Source organism: Plecotus auritus (genome assembly GCF_963455305.1).
Source record: "Plecotus auritus genome assembly, chromosome: 3".
NCBI classification, from domain to species: domain Eukaryota; kingdom Metazoa; phylum Chordata; class Mammalia; order Chiroptera; family Vespertilionidae; genus Plecotus; species Plecotus auritus.
This window is the reverse complement of record NC_137772.1, coordinates 174,354,035-174,370,998: the sequence shown is the minus strand read 5'-3', so window position 1 is coordinate 174,370,998 and position 16,964 is coordinate 174,354,035. Positions and strand designations below refer to the sequence as shown.

Below are 16,964 nucleotides of genomic sequence, written 5' to 3'. Positions count from 1 at the left end.
CCACCCAGCAGGAGACCCAGGCAGGGCGGTGCCGCCAAGGACAGACTCCTGTCTTGACTCACAAATTGGAGCCAGACCCTGCACCCACTCTCTACCCAGCTCCCTAAAGGGCAGGCAATGGACAGGGTACCTTTGGGATCTTCTCCATCCAAGGTGGTTGTAGGGAGGCAGGGGATCTGAGTCTCAATGTTTTATCTGTGAAATGGCAATAGCATTATTCCCTTGGCCCCAGTGCTTTGCTCAGACAATGGGTGTGCAGGTACCTGGTAAACTGTAAAACGCCGGTAGGCACCAAGAGGGAGGCAATGCGTGCCACCACTCCTTCCAGGGTGGCCAGGGCAGGCATAGCTGACTGGTTCTGCTGTCCTTCCCCATGGATATGGACACAGCCACAGGATCCTCAAGTTCACGTTCTTGGCTGGCGGTGCTCAGCTCTGGCTGCTCACCAGAATCCCTCGCTAACTTTCAAGACACCAGGGAATGCTTGGACCCCACCTCTGTGGCCTGCCTTAATTGGTTTAGGGTAGGGGCTCAGACATGAGAAAATTGTAACGTTCCCAGGTTATTTTTTCAGCTTGTGTATAGAGCCACTGCTCTTGGTAATCACAATCAAATGACCTCGTAGCTGCATCTAACATAGTGGCCACCCTTCCTGCTAGTCATTGTCATTCGCCCCTTTCCCTAGGGCCCTCTGTTTTCCCCAAATCATCCACCAAGCCCTGCCTGGTCTGTCACCCACACCCAGCCTAGCCCTGTCATTCTGAGACCTGTCAAACTGATAGCAGGAAGTCCTACTGTTTCCAGCACCCCCATCTGCTGCTTGAGAACAGACTTGGGACAGGAAAACCCTGCCCACCTAGCACAAAGAGAGTTCTCCACTCCCTACCCGGATCTGAGGATGAACCAGCAGCCTCCAGAGCAGCAGCCTTCATCCCCACACCTTTGAATCCAGCATTTCTTCTAAGCCTCTGACGGCGAAGTTCTTTCCGCTGTCCCACCTCAGTCCTTACTGCTGCAAAGGGAGCGAGGGAACAGAGGCAACAGGTGTGTGTGGATCCTTTGCTGAGGATATGGCAGTGTCTCCACCGGTTCTGAAAACACACACACACAAACACACACATGCACACACACACACAAACACACACACAGACACACACACACATGCACGCACGCACGCGCGCATGTACCAGGCCTGCCCTTGTCTCCAGGAAAACAAACTTATTACTGAGTCTTGATCTACCCTCTTTCTTCCATCCACACCTGCAGAAGAGTGGTGTTTACTTCCAGTGGTGTATACTTGAGGGCAGCCAGGAGACTGGCTGAAGGTCACCTTCTGGGTGGTGGGGGGTTGGAGCCTGGCTCAGTGACCTTGCTGTAAGCTCCAGCCACCACTACGAAGTTCTATCTGCCAACCCAGCCCTTCCTCCAATCTTTCCACCTCCATCTTCAGAAGCCCCTAGGGCCCCAAGGATTTCCTGGCTGAAGTTTGTGGGCTCATGTTGGCCACTGGGGAATCTGCCCACCTGTCCTCCTCACCTTCCTCCTCACCACAGGGCAGGACTGGCCACCACCACAGTGATTTCAGGGTGAACAGGTTTTTGGGGAGGTGCCAAGTACAGTCATTGAAATTCACAGCCAACCCGACCCCCAACTCACTCCACCCCAGTTGAACCTCAGGTTCTAAAAACTTCTTTCCTATCTTAACTTTCCAGCAGAGAAGCTCAGAGTGTGGGTCCCCCACCCACTCTACCCCCCAGGAGGCCAGGCCTCTGAGCAGAGAGGAAAGGGTTGAACAGATGCAGATTCCTGTCTGCCAACCCCCCATTCTCCCTCTAGGGAAGACTCAGTTCTCAGAAAGAGGCCAGGTCCCTGTTAGGAGCAGGACCAATTCTGCCATTGGGCACAAACCAGGGGGTACACACCCTTCCCATGTGACTCCTTCTTCTCCAACAAACCCTCCCCCTCTTTCCAAACTCTGTGCCATGCTCCGCTCCCTGAAGCCCAGTGGTGTTCACAGCCCCCCTGCCATGTCTGCTCTGGGCGGGGAGGGGCTTCTGTTTCTGCTCTACAGGGAAATTAACCTAGTGTGATATGTGTTCTGTGTGTCCCTATGTGTGGGGGGCCTGCTCGTGTGAACATCCTAAGGGAGTTCGTGTACATAGCCATCCTCAGAGAGACCAACATCAGATTGTGCTGTTTATTGAGGATGGGGTGGGAGGGCCTGTGAGAAGAAAGAAGTGAACGGGCCTCCTCTTCTCTGCTTCTGGGCGCAGAGAGTGAAGAGAGACGCTGCACTGTGCTTGGTTTCATTCAGAATGAGTTGCGAGTCTGAGCGGGTTAGGTGGGGACTAGGCCTCTCGGTTGTTTGTCCTTTAGTCCTCCTTTTCTTGGACAGAGAGCCAGCTCCTAGCGTAGTCAGGGTCTGGGATAAAGGCCCCAGTGTGAGAGGGGCTTTGGTCTGAGATCCAGGCCCCAGGCAGAGTAGTTGGAGGCTGAGCCAGAGCCTGGAGCCAGGGGCTGAGCTGATGGCATGGCTGGGGGACCACAGCCAAGGATGCCGGGTGTGTGCAGGGAGGAATTTCACAGGGTTAGTTGTTCACACCTGTCCAGGCTCTGGAAGACACAGGTTGGGAGAAGTGAGGTGGCCAAGGCCAGAGCCTGGGGTACAAGAGCAGGGCCAGCAAGGTGGGGGCGGGGCTGACAGTGGGCTGGGCAGAGCATGTGTGGGAGCCAGAGCCCCTGCTGGGGACACAGGGGTGGCAGGAGGGCATCAGTAGCCCTCTCTACCGACTAGCTTTCTTGGAGGGGGCGCTCAAGCTGGAGCCCTTCCCCAGGGTATCCTTGTAGTCACTGGCGCTGCCCCGGCTCCGGGCATCCCCGCCACGGACACTGCACACTCCAGAGATACAGCTGCTGCTGCTGGCCACGTAGCCGCCACTGACGGAGCTGGGCCGGAAGCCATAGCCACTGCTGCCACTGGTGCTGCTGATGATGGCTGCAGGGGAAGAGCCAGTCAGTACCCCTCGGCCAGAGCTGGGGGCTCCTCTTGGAGCAGTGGGTTGGGTGGGGGCTCTGATCACAGCTGACCCTGTCCTGGGGGGGAGATTTCTCCGAGACAGCTTCGCCCATATCCTGCCCTTGGCTTACCCAGCTATACCCACTCTGGCTGCTTCTTAACTCTCAGAAGCCCATATTTTTGGTCCAGGCACCAATGTATCCACCTGTCACTCTGAACACTACCCTCTGCCCTTTCTATTAACCTTTTTTGCTAAATTTCCCATCCTCCAACCCCTCCTCTCTGCTAACTGTCCCACAGATGCAATCTTTCAAAGCTCTGGTTTAACATTCTCACCCCCCACTGAGAAACCCAGAGATTTAGCACTGTCGTCTGGACCTCCAAGGTCCCCGTTCACTAATTCCAGCCCCTCTAAGTCCCTAGCCCAGGTCTGATCACAACTTGCAGACGTGGCTCCCCAAGCCTCACCTACACCATATTCATTTTCTTGCAACATGTCCTTTGTTTCCCAATCCCAGTGGCATGTCTCCCTGTTCCTAGCTGCCAGCCCTTGGGGACAGTAGATGGAGTGAAAAGGAGGAAGGAGCCCTGGGCTGGGAGTCAGGAGGCCTGGTTTCTGGCCATGCCTTTGCTATCTGGCTCTGTGATCTCAGGCAAAGGTTTTCCCTCTCTGGGTTTTAGATTGCTCATCAACACATAGGTGTGACTAAGCCCCTTTCCGGTCTGCAGATTCTGCAATTTTAGGTCCAAACATACAAGTACTTACAGATGCTGACAGGGGAGGGATATTCTCCTGACATCCTGTTAGGGAGAGAAATAAAATGAGAGCACGCAACCATACAACTCATGATCTATTAACCTCAGAGCTGGTGCCTCCACTGGCCTGATGTGGGTTTCTAAGTCCTATGGGCACCTATGGAAATTCCAGGTCTTCTTTGGCACAAGCAGAGCCCAAGAAGTTGGGAAGCTGCCCCTGAATATTTGTGGTAACCAGGCAGTAACCCAAGTCAAAAAGTAGTTCATGTGAGGTGCACATGTGGGGGTGGTATGCACACTTCGCAAGGGCCAGGCCTAGGCACTGAGCCTTTCTGTCTCCTAAGAACATCGGGGAAGCCAGAATGGAACATCTTCCACAAGCTCATCTTGAAACAAGAAGACCTAACATAGTAGTGAGTTTTTTTTTGTTAGGGAGCAGCGGGGTTACACCAGGGAGGTTGTGAGGGTTGGATGAGTTCATCCACATAGCACAGTGCCTGGTATGAAGTAAGTACTCATGCCCATATAGGGATTGTTAATAGCTATTACTATTATAACTACTCCGTCATCACACTCCCCAAGAACTGGTCTTTTCTGGGTTATGATGTGTTAGGCTTTCTCCTGAGGTCCTCCCCAAACCCTTTCCTGCCAAGAACGCCACCCTCACCGGCACTCCTCGCTCTCCAGCAGCTTGCGGTAGGTGGCGATCTCCATGTCCAGGGCCAGCTTCAGGCTCATGAGCTCCTGGTACTCGCGCAGCATCCGGGCCAGCTCCTCCTTGCCCTGGTGCAGGGCAGCCTCCAGCTCATCCAGCTTGGCCCGGGCGTCCTTCAGGGCATTGTCCCCCCGCTGCTCGGCATCGGCGATGGCCGTCTCCAGGTTGGAAGCCTAAATAGGGAATTGGAGACGTTGGAAAACTGAAAGGGGTCATTGGAAGCACTTACATCCAAATACCACTCATTCTTTGAGATTCCAAGCAGAGATGCCCACCTCTAGCCTTTACACCTCCTGCTCCTCTTCTAAGCTGGGCCCCTCCTTCCTAGCATCAGCCAGTCCTTCCTTAACTCTATCTCCACTCCCCTGTGTTTAGACATTGGTGGTGATAACAAATAGAGTGCCTCCTGAGATGATGGCTAATTCACCACCACTTCAGTGAATGCAAAGACCCTTACTTGGCCAAGGACATAAAATGAATGAGTGTCACATTGGCTTTCTGCTCTTGAGTTGTTTTAAGTCTGGGAAGAGAGATCCCTGGAATATGGCATTACAGCTACAATGACAGTGCCTGACCAGGTGCATGGGACCACAGTGAGGGGACAGGGAAGGACCAACTCCTATTTCCCAAGTGCTTACCATCTGCCTGGCACAACACTCAGCCCTTTATCTGCCTTTTATAACCTAAGCTTATGTAGTCCTTAAAACACCCTCTACAGTGAAGACAAGTGACTTGCCCAATGTCACAGAGCTACTAAGAGTTAAAGCTTGTCAGAGAGTGGGAAGAGCACTGACTAGGAGTCAGGAGACCTTGGTTCAGATCACAGCTTTGCCGCTTACCAGCTGTGTAACCCGCTTAACCTCTCTGAGCCTCAGTTTCCTCATCCGAGTCTGTGAGGATTTAATATGATGCGTTTATAGAAGCTATTATTATTATTATTATATACCTGCATCTTGTCTTGCCACCTACTAAAGCAGAGGCTGCAGCCTATATGCCTGGCACCGTACTAGATGCTGGAAAACAATAGGGAACAAAGCAGCCAGCTCCCTGCCTCCTTCAGTCCAGTGGAAGAAGAGATGGACTGGTGCAATTATAGAAGTGTGACAAGTTCAGGAAAAGCACTGGTGCCAAGACAGCACATTGATTAGGACAGGGGGACAGGGTGCCTGGCACCACACTCAGCCTGGGGGATGAGAGAATGCTTCCTGGGGGAGGGGGTTCCAAAACAGAGGTTCTTGGCTGAATAGGTACTGAGATACCCCAAGGATGTCTGTTTTAAATGTTTGAAGCAGCAACCTCATCTGGCCCCTTTCCTCTCATGGGTGGAGATTTTAGGAGGTTGCCATTCTCAGCCAACTCATCTCCCCTCCAATTGTGCCACCCTCCCCAAGCCACAGGCAACCTGACCCCTCACCTGTTTCTTCACATTCTCAATCTCTGAGCGGATTCTCTGGATAAGCCGGGTGAGCTCCGAGATTTCATTCTTGGTGTTTTTCAGGTCGTCCCCATGCCGGCCAGCTGCCAGCTGCAGTTCCTGGAACTGGGGACCCCAGAGCACAGAGCCAAGGATGAGCATGGTAAACACGGTGTGGGAGCACCTGATGTCTCGGTTTGGTGATGTCATGGGCAGGGCACACTGAACACTTGACTGGACACTGCCGCTGTTCTGGGAACCATCAGACCCAGCCCTCATGCTTGCTGAGGTTGCCCTCTCAGGCCCAGCTCACCTTGGTCTGGTACAGGGCCTCAGCCTCGGCCTTGCTCTTGTGGGCAATCTCCTCGTACTGGGCCCGAACCTCGTCTATGATGCTGTCCAGGTTCAGGTCCCGGTTGTTGTCCATGGACAGGATGACAGACATGTCACTGATGTGGGACTGGATCTGAGTGATCTCCTGCAGGGAAACAAGGATAGTCTCAGGACTTGACTGTCAAAGGTCAAAACCTTCCCCAAGGAAGGTGAGCAAATCCTGGTGATGTCAAACATGAGGTTCCCAACCAAGGCTGTTGCTCCCTGGGCTTGGCGAGTTCCCTCTGGGCCCCAGATTCCTGCCACCATGGAGCCAGGGCTGGGTCCATTTCCTTCCCACCCAGAACATGGAGATTGAGGAGCTTCTCAGGGCCGAGGTGGGAGATGAATGACTAACCAGGGGACCTCCTTGAGAGCGAGGGCCTCCATGCCTCTCCCAGCCCCCAGAAAAGAGTTTTACCCACTGCCTGCCCTCAGAGGGGTAGAGTGGAGAGACAGACTCACGGCTTCAAAGAGACACTTGAAGAACTTGATCTCCTGGTCCATGGAGTCCACCTTGGCCTGCAGCTCCACCTTATTGGCATAAGCTGCATCCACGTCCTGAAAGATGCCCCAGCCATCCCCTGGTCACTGCCAGTGCACCTGAGGAGGCAACAACTGCCCCAGCCTGGGTTCCCTGCACAGGTGAGTGGCCCCCTCTTCTCCTTGAGGGGCCCATGGAAAAGGAGAGGAAGGAGCATCCTGAAACTCTGCCCCATCAGCAGGGATGGGCACCCCTAAAGGAAGGAGGCCCCAGCCAGGCTGTTGTCCATCATCTCTGTGATGTATGAGCAGACCCTGAGGCTGCAGGGGGAACCTGTGTGTCACCCTTGGCTGCTCTTCACTATGGACAGACCCGCCCATGGGAAACATCAGAAAGGCCATCATCCTCCTGCCTTTGTATTCTCTTTTCTGAGTAGTTTTTCAACGCGGTTCCCTGCCTTCACCTCACTGTTTCTGAATCAGCTCACTTTCTCTGAGAGCAGAGCACACTGCAGGCTCAGCGTCTCCAGGTTCCAGGCAGCCTGGACTCAGGGCCTGCTTCCCCCTCACCTTCTTGAGCAGCACAAACTCGTTCTCTGCAGCTGTCCGCCTGTTGATTTCTTCCTCATACCTGCGGAAATGCCAGGGCTTGGTTGGTTAATACGTCTCACTGAGGATCCTCATTTGCCCAGGGAAGACCCTGAATGAGGGGTAGTGTGCCTGTCAGAGGGCACAGGTGCAGAGGGGCTGTGGAGTACTGGGCCAGTGGGGCCAGCCAGGCAAGGAAGGCTTCTTGAGGGAGGGGACCTGGTAACCAAGTTTGGAAGAAGGAGATTATTAAAGATTCAGCTTCAAAAATTAAAAAAGAGCACGTAGAGTGAATGTCCTGTGGGAAATCTCAGAGGAAGCAAGAAGCAATCTTCTCCCTCGACATTTGAATAAAGCCTTACAAATGAATGGGAGTGTTTCTGGAGTTACTCCTCATAGCAGTTCTGGGAGGTCAATGGGCTTAAGCCCCTTTACCAATGAGGACACAGAAGCTTGGGGAAACATAGTGGTTACCCAAGGTTTCCCTCACCTTAGAGCTGGAGTTAATCCCCTGACCACTGTCCAACTAACTAAGCTGGACATTTGTCCCAAGTGTCAGGCCAGAGGCTGGAGAGGCAGAGAGCAAGTTCCGGAGTTTTGTTCTGGAGGGTGATTCTGCTTCATGTGCCGATAACACTGCCCCCCACCTCAAAAAACTTTAAGCTGGGGTAGCTGCCAGGGCCCCAAGGGCATGATGCGTTCAGAGGGACAGGGCAGCTGTCGAGCTGCAGGGGGCCCCCTCTCGCTCACCTCTTCTTGTAGTCCTCCACCACGTCCCGCACGTTCCTCAGCTCTGAGTCCAGCCTCACCCTGTCCCCCGACAGCGTCTCCAGCTGCTTCCGCAGGTTACTGATGTAGCCCTCCAGGATGGGCTCCAGGTTGTTCTTGCAGTTGTTCAGGTCCAGCTGCTGCAGCAGCTCCCACTTGGTCTCTAGCACCTGGTTCTGCTGCTCCAGGAACCGCACCTGGAACCCAAAGCCCAGAAACTGTTGAGCCCCCACAGAAACAGTCACACGTGTCGCTCACAGGGCACTGTGCAAAGCTGTCTAGCCCTCACAACAGCTGCATGAGATGGGCGAGTCCTTAACTGTATTTAATGGAGAGGAAACTGAGGCGTAGAGAAGTTTACTAGTAGCCTCTTTCCAAGATCTGACGGTTAATAAGTGGTGGAGCCCAGGACTAAATCCAGACATGGGTCCCGTAACTCATGCATCTAGTCACTCAGAACCCACCATGGTCAAATCAGCACAGGGCAGGGATGTGCCTGAAGGTGCCAGGACAGAGTCAGGCTGGGTCCATCTTCGGGAAGGTTCACCTCTCCGAAGATTGGTCATTTTATTACACATCAAGCTCAGCAAGGCTCAGTGGCCCAGGAGCTTCCGTTATTCTAAACTCTTGAGAGGCCCCAGCTCTACCTGGCTCACGGCCGCTTCCTCCTCCCCTTGTCCTGCTCCTCAGAACCATTTTCTCAATGGACAGAGGGGGCTCCTGCTGCCACCGTGGCCGTTCTGGGCCAGGACCCTAACCAGAGGGGGTGGACCTGCATATGCCTCTCTTATTTGGTTTGGGGTTGGGGGAGGAGCACTACTCTTTAAATGAGGTTGAATCCCTAAAGTCAGAAACACAGGACCTTGAGAAACCGTCTGGGACTCAGTGTTGGGACGGGTTAGCCACCAAACAGCTTGCCTCCAGCAGGTCAACCAGCATCTGGTTTGGTCTAACCAGTCCTGACTTTTTCATGTATATCCATAAGGCTGAGCATTAACCACAGAATAAGCCCTACCCCTAGGACACCACAGTACATATCTGGACCACACACTGGTCATCCCTGGATCTCTGGTAAGATGTACTTTCTCTGATTGTATTCTTCTGGAGACTAAAATGGTTTGGGAACTGCCCAGGCCTTTGAGCCTGTTTTCCTCTCACCCCAGTCAGACCACCTTTGTTCATAGAAGTGACTGTCTTTGTGTTTGTCTTTCTTTCCACTTCTTCAGACTTCATCCTTTAATGGTGTTTGACCAGCCCAGCCAACGTTCAGTTCACTCCCATCCCCCAGCCCCATACCTCAGAACACCTTGATCTTCCAAATGACTTAGAGAAGTAAGAAGCCACAGAAGTGGTGTTGACCCCTTAGGTGAGCAGGGGCAGCAGGGAATCCTCCCTTGAGCAGGAGATGAGAGTTGCAAGGAGTTGGAGGTGTGAGGGTGCAGCTAGGCTCTGGTGGCTGTTGACCATCTCAACCATTGGCTTTGTCCTGGGCTGACCTGTCCTTGGTGTGTCACTGTGATGTAGCTAACATAGCCCTCTAGTAGCAAGTACTTGGTTTGGAAGCAGGAGGCTGAGTGTCCAACCTCACCTTCTCTCCCTCAGATGACCTTGGGCATGGCCTTCATCTCCATGCTTTTGCTGACTCATAAAATGGGAGCAATAATTTCTTATCTACCAAAAGTCAGGGGCCTGTCTGGACTGGATGATCCCTTGAGGTCTCTTCCAGCCCTTTGATGCTCTCCTTCCCCTAGCTCTCCGGAGATTAAAATGATAATAACAATAGCAACCACTGGGAGTATTTAGTATGTGTCGGGCATTGTGCCAAGATCGTCCCATGCATTTTCTTTTATAAATCTGACAATGACCCCAAAAGGTAAGTATTATCTCCATTGTAGAGATGAGAAAACAGAGGCACCGACAGGATAAACAACTTTCCCCAAGCACACAGCTGGTAAGTGATGGGCCAGGATGGAACCCACTGCACTATTCTGCCTTGAGAAAGGCCTCAGCCGACTGAAACATATGCCCTGAACAGAGCCACCAGGAATGATCAGCCCTAATGCTCCTGAGCCATCAGTCAAACGACTAGTGCATGAGATCAGCTGGCTATGGATGGGAGGCCAGCTTCCCTGGTTACTCTGGGGCAGATTCCTTCTTCTTGGGTCATTTTCTGCACACAGTCTGCGTAGACCCAGGCTTAGCAATGGTACCAATCTAGCCCTTGAGAGTAAGAAGCAGGATTATTCCCTTAGGCTCTCCTGCCACTAGTCCTGATAAGCCCCTGCCAGTAGAGATTGACCTGCCTCTGTCTTTTCTAGGGAAAGACTACAGAAGGAACCTTACACAAGTCACAATGATGTTAGAAAATACCTGTCTTGTCCACAGTAAGTGCCTCTCTATCCTTAACCCCAATTTCTCATGCTGTAACAAAAGCTCACATTCCAAGAAGAGACACTGCCTACAGGTTCCCCAGGTCCTAGCAGACCCACCTTGTCGATGAAGGAGGCGAACTTGTTATTCAGCGCCTTGATCTGCTCCCGCTCCTGGGCACGCACTTTCTGGATCTCAGGGTCCAGCTCCACATTGAGGGGGGCCAGGAGGCTCTCATTGACAGTGACCTGGTGGATGCCTCCAGGCGGGCACACAGTTGGGCACATAGGTCCCAAGGCCACACTGCCAAACATGCTGCCAGCAAAACCGCTGGCCCGGCCCCGGCCAAATCCATAACCTCCACTCTTCCCGCTGCCACTGGCCACGTTGAAGGAGATGCCCCGGGAGCCCCCCAGGTTGTAGAGGCTCCGACTCCCAAAGGCCCCGCTGAGCCCTTTGCCCCCTGCCCGAAAGGAGGGCGAGCTGCCCCCAGAGAGCACAGCGGAGCAGCCGCTGAAGCCCCCCTTGGTGGCAGCTCCCGACTTGCAGGTGAACTGGCGGCTCATGCTGCTGGTGGAGGTGGAACGCAGACTCAGGAGGGAGGAAGGCAAAATCTCACACAGGTTCCACAGGTTGCTGCGAGGACCGACAGGTGCCCTTCTTTATATGTGCTTGGCACTGGGGCTTGTGGATGGGCAGTCAAGAGCTTAATTCGTGGGTTTGGCGTGCCTGGGAGCAAGAAGTCATTTTCTCTATGCTGAGCTAGAGACCAAGCCCTCCCCACCTCTGAGACAACATGAAACCTTCAAAGTGCTGGGCTTGCAAGCCTTGCTCATGTAATTTGGGTCTTATCTAATTAACCTGTTGTCATAGGGCAATTTGCCACAGGCCCAGCCTCTCCAGGGGGATGTCGCTGGCCCTTCATCCCTATCCTGATTCATCTGTGTGTTGTGGGCTTCCTCTCGGGGGCTCAGGAGGGTGGGAGGAAATGGGCTGCTCTGGACAGAGCAGGCCACAGGGTAGATAGAGTATGTGAGGACTCCAGCCATAGTGGTATCCTCCTTTTTCCCAGAAAGGGGCAGGTCATTCAGGCATGCACCCCTCCTCCACACCTCCTGGAGGCACAACCCACCCATGGCCTCTTCTCCTAACCCACAGAGACAGCAGCTCTCTCTGCTGGGCTATTGGGGGTGGAGTGACCCTCTCCCCTGCATGGGACATGAGCAGCCCAGGCCAGAGTCAGCCATGGACACAGGGGGGCCTTGTGCTTCTGCAAGTTCTCCAGAGAAAGGGTGTCCACACTTTACTTCTCTCAAACTCCCGCAATAAGGCAAGAGACAATTGATGTCTAGTCCTTCAAGCACTAGACACAAAGAGGAAGAAGAAAGGAGGATGGAGTTGGGGCAGGTGGCCTAGAAATTCAGGGAGTCAACTGGGAGGAGAAATGGGAGGACAAAGAGAGGCTTGCTCAGAGCCTGGAGGTTTCAAGGGAAGACTCCTGGAGGAGGGGGGCAGGTCCCATTTGATCATTTGTCTTCCCTTCTATGTGTAGGACAGGAGCATGTGTTTAGAGTTCAAATAGAAGAAACTGCCATCAAAGTGAGACTGAACTGCTGCATCTCCCCAGACCCATGGGAGCCAGAAATGCAGGCAGGCGGGGGGTGGGCCCCCCAGTGCGGGCCTCCCGAAGAAGGTGTCCCAGCGAGCATGGTGCCATCCTGCTCCAAATGGTCCTGTGGTCCCTGTGATCCCTGTCCTAGATTCTGCCTGCAGCCCCTCTATCCTATGTCCCCGGCTCTGGGGTGGGTCCTGGTTCTCCCACATGACTGCATTGCTGCTGTGGCCCCTTTTCTTCCACTGGAGATTGCCCTTGCCCAGAGATCCCTGCTGGGCCCTGTGGCTCCTGGCTGGCAGTGGCCACAGGAGGGAGGATAATTTGGAGTCAGGCTGGAGTGGGGTTCTCTCTCACTTTGCTTAGGGGTTGACCTGGAATCCCTTTCCCCTACCATTTTGTCTTCATGGCTCTTATTGAAACCATCAGAATTTCTATTTCCTGCCTTCTCTCTCCATCCCTCCTCATCGCTCCTCTCCATCTTCTATGCATCCTTCCCCCTCTCTTTTGCCACCTCTTGTTCTATTGCTCCCCCACCTGCCCTCTTCCCAGGGGTCTTCCTGGGTCAGCATAGCCCAGGTCTGCACTCTCCTCCTCTCCCTCAGCACTTAGCATGGTCTTGGTATGTGCTAGAAAGACAATGACTCTGTGGCAGCTGCCATGAAGTTCCTCTGAAGGCTGTGTCACATGTCATTTCAGTTTTTCTTTGTAAAGAAAGTAGAGGTTCTCCAGATCAGAGACCATCTAGTATATTCCTCCCTCCCTCCTTCCCTCCCTCCCTCCCTCCCTCCCTTCCTCCCTCCCTCCATCTCTTATGTTCTCCCTTCGGTAAACCTCTGTTGAGCCAAGTCTCTTGGCTTGATCCACTTGTCAAATATTTACTAGCACTTACCAAGTACTGAGGGGGGCAATGCAAAGTACCCTGCCCTCAAAGCACTTGGTTTCTGCATCCCTCCAAATACTGTGTTCCTGGGAAAAGCATCTCATCAAGCTATTAACAAGTCATTAACACCTTATCATGAATTAATCAGATCCTGGTTATTAGGTGTGAAACACCCAATGTTGTTGATGAGGATGATGATAGAACAGGAAGGAGAGTTCTAGGCCACCCACAGGAAGGGTGGGCCCAGGTGGGGCTCCTGGGCTTCTTGTGTTTTTTGCTGGAGGGAAAGAGGAGGGACAGAAGGAAACCGGGGCAGGGCCACAGTTCACTGAGGTTTCCAAGGCCCTTCCCAGGTCTTAACTGAGATTTGGGGAGCCTCAGGGGCAGAAGGAGACAGAGCCCCTTGCTTTGGAGACCTCTTGGGTTGGTGGACAATGGGATCTACTGTATTTTAGCTTCATTTCCCTTCATGCCTTTCCGGGGATCTCCCAAATGCTAGGTGGGAATGAAATTCTGAGCAATGCTTGGCCAGGCATGGAAATCTCTGAGCTACAGTTTAACTCATCTGTGAAACAGTGGATGGGAGTGTGTCTGAGCTACCAGGAACATCTAGTTCGAACATTCAAGGGAAAATTTAAATTGTGTATTAAATAAATTATGTTTTGTATGTCTTTTGGTTTCATAGGCAAAATGTTTTATTTGGTTAGCACCATTTGTAACTTTGTAATTTTATTTCTACCTCTATGGTGATGATCACTTTGCCACATTTGTTGTGATCCCTTGGCCCCAGTAGGGACCCACTTGCACCCCCTCAGTCTTCTGGGGTCTGAGAAGCCTCCAGAGAAGGTCTTGGAAAGTGCTGGGCAAGAACATTTAGTCATTTAGTCCAATCCAAGATGGTAATTGCTGAGTGAGAAAAAAAGGGAATGCACAGAAGAGAGGCAAGACCTGAGGACACTAAGTCACAAGGGCTGCCCAAAGGAAAGGGTTTGAATTCTAGTCCTTTACAGGGAGAAGGCGTGGGTGGACAGGCGGAGAGGAAATGTGAAAACGGCCCAGGCTGGCAGGAGGAAGGGTATTAAGGAAAAGGGCCCTCTGGGCTGAAGCCATCATAAGATTGTTTGGGGGGAGGGACCCTAGGTCCCTAGCAGTACATGGGATGGGGCAAGTGGTAGGGGGCCACTGAGGGCTTGTGAGCCAGGCAGAGTCTGAGCCACACGTGTTCGAGGAAGCAGAATCTAACTGCTGTGTGGGTAGGAGCAGTGGGGGTGGGGAGAGGCTGGAGGTGCGGAGAGAGAAGCAGGTAGTGCTCTAAGGAAATAATTGTCTCCAAAATTAGAGAGAATGAGCTGGGCCATTTGGATGACATCAGCTCAGGCCCTGCCAGCCCTCCTCAGCACACAGACCCAGGAAAGGAACATGCTGTATGTGAACACCCACAAGCCCCCTCCTCGTGCCCCTGCATCCTCCTGGAGTTGCAGGCAGGCAGGGTGCTCAGCCCCAAGACAGCTGGAGACAGCACAGTCCCTGGGGGATGTGGCCACAATCAGAGCCGCTCATCTAGGGGCAGGACAGCTGTTCAGCAGGTTGGCAGCTGGCAAGGCCAAATGTGAGCTCACCCCAAGGGAGCTGGGATATAAGGGACAGAACAGCGCCATCCTGCCAGGCACTCAGCTCTGCTCCCATCCTGCAGTGTGGCTGCCAGAGGTGCCCTCCAAGGCAGCCAGCCCCTCACTCAGCTCTAAGGCTGGAAGCACCTCCTTTGAGCTTTGCTGGCCATCTCCTTCCTTCATCCTCACTCCAAACCTCCGGCAAAGAATATACCCTTAAGGCTCTGAACTCCTAAGTACTGGGCCTGCTGTGTGACCAAGGGAAGGTCTCACAACTTCCTAAACCACTGTTTCCACATCTCTAAAAAGGGGGATACTAATACCTATTCCACCTACTCCCCAAGGAGGATGGCAGGCAGCTTGTAAATAATAATAATGATGATGATGATAGTAGTAGTAGCTAACACACAGTGTGAGCTCTGCCAGGCACTGCTCTGAGCACTTCACCTATATTAGCTCATTTAATTCTCACAACAGCCCTATGAGGCAGGTACTGTTATTATCCCCATTTTACAGATGAAGATACTGAGGCACAGGAAGTTAGGTAACTTACCCAAGGTCACACAGTTAGTGAGTAGCTGAGCTAGGGTTCAACCCAGGCAGCCTGCCTGCAATGTGTACTCTTAGTCTCTACACCGTCCTGGCTTCCTCACGTACAAATGCCCAGTGCAGGTGCCTGTCCTATTCCAGGTGCACATGCCCAACTCTAGCCTCCCACAAGCTCCAGTTCCAATTTCCTGCTGTCCTCCCTACATCTGCACCACAGTGTGGAAAACTGAGTTCACACCTCCTATCCCACATGGGCTCTGCCATGAGATGTGTGCTCATGGCCATTTTCCCGGGTTCTCCCCGCCCTCAGGAAGTCACCTGTCCTCTTTTGCCCCAGCTCCTCTGTATCTATCACTACTGCCATGGCCCAGGCTGCACCCGATCCTCTCTCCCTCTGGAATTCAGGCAGTAGCCTCTTGGGCAGTCCTCCCCTTTCTGCCCATCTGACCCTCATCCTGCAGGTCCACTCTGACTTCTCCCAGCTGACAGATATGCCCCAACATGTTGGAGGATGTGTGTGGGTACACATCTATATTAGGTAGACCTGAACATGGACATGAGCAGAATATCAATTGTTAACTATTTTCAATATCTTCCTTAGACATGAACCAGTGAGCCAATGAGCACATATCTATGCATGTGTACACGGGTTTCTGATGACCATCGAACTGACAATGGGCCCCATCTTGAATTAGCTATTGCTTGCAGACCTCCATGTTTCCATTCTTCTCCACTAGTGGCACACAAGCAAGAGCCGATTGTCTCATTTTCACTATATTCATTTTCAATGATAGTCATGAAGGGATGTGGTGAAACACAGCTGGTGACCAAGTAAGGGAATCAAATTCACTCATTCATTAAATATCTCTGAGTTCATAAGAGCAGGAAAGGTTCTGACTAGTTGGGTCTGTAAGAACATCCTTCCAAAGGGCCGAAGGATGGACAAACTGACTTCTCAAGGTCACAGAACATCCATTTCCATGAAATCTCCTCTACCAATGCACATGAATGAATAAGTTAAAGCCTTGAGCTACACCAAGTTTGGACCCTGGGGAGAACATTTGTAAAGATCAGAAAATGAGAGGGTCAAAGGCAGAGGGAAAGGCACAGGGAGGAGGGGCAAGAAAGAGGTTCCAGGAGACAAGGCACACACTTTATGACTGCCATCTTCTTTTGTAATTGGTAATTCATTCACCAATTACTGAGCAACTTCTCTGTGTTCTCATACTGGGGATAAAGGAAGTGAGAGGTCCTCAAATTCCCCAGGCTTCCCTTTGATCACTCAAATGGAGGGTAAGATCTTCATCCTCCTACTGGCCCCAACTGTTCTCCCTATATTTACTCCAGGTTGCTATTTGGTAGGAAAAGCTGGAGCAAAGTTTCTCTGGCCTTTTCTCTGCTACCTGTCCTCTCCCCAATATTATTTTTATTTAGGTGAGATTCATATAAAAGTAACATTTTATTTCATTTTTTTAAAATATATTTTTATTGATTTCAGAAAGGAAGGGAGAGGGAGAGAGAGATAGAAACATCAATAATGAAAGAGAATAACTGATTGGCTGCCTCCTGCACAACCCCCACTGGAGATTGAACCTGCAACCCGCAGGCATGTGCCCTGACCAAGAATCGAATCATGACCTCTTGGTTCATAGGTTGATACTCAACCACTGAGCCATGCCAGCTGGGCTAAAAGTAATCATTTTAAAGCAAACACTTCAGTAGCATTAATATATTCACAATGTAGTGCAACCACAACCTCTATATAGTTCCAAATATTTTCATTCTAGAAGAAAATCCAGTATGCATTTGCAGTCAGTTCCCATTCCCA

General features: G+C 52.2%; 1 protein-coding gene across 1 annotated transcript; it reads right to left on the bottom strand.

The window, feature by feature from the left end:
- Nucleotides 1–2,783: 2,783 nt before the first annotated feature.
- On the bottom strand, nucleotides 2,784–11,048 carry LOC308243509 (keratin, type II cytoskeletal 71; the record flags this gene model as incomplete). Its single annotated transcript, XM_080659052.1, has 9 exons — nucleotides 2,784–2,995; nucleotides 3,783–3,817; nucleotides 4,440–4,660; nucleotides 5,902–6,027; nucleotides 6,215–6,379; nucleotides 6,739–6,834; nucleotides 7,327–7,387; nucleotides 8,095–8,309; nucleotides 10,602–11,048. 9 exons carry the CDS (start codon nucleotides 11,046–11,048, stop codon nucleotides 2,784–2,786), a joined length of 1,578 nt encoding a protein of 525 aa, XP_080515178.1.
- Nucleotides 11,049–16,964: the final 5,916 nt, after the last annotated feature.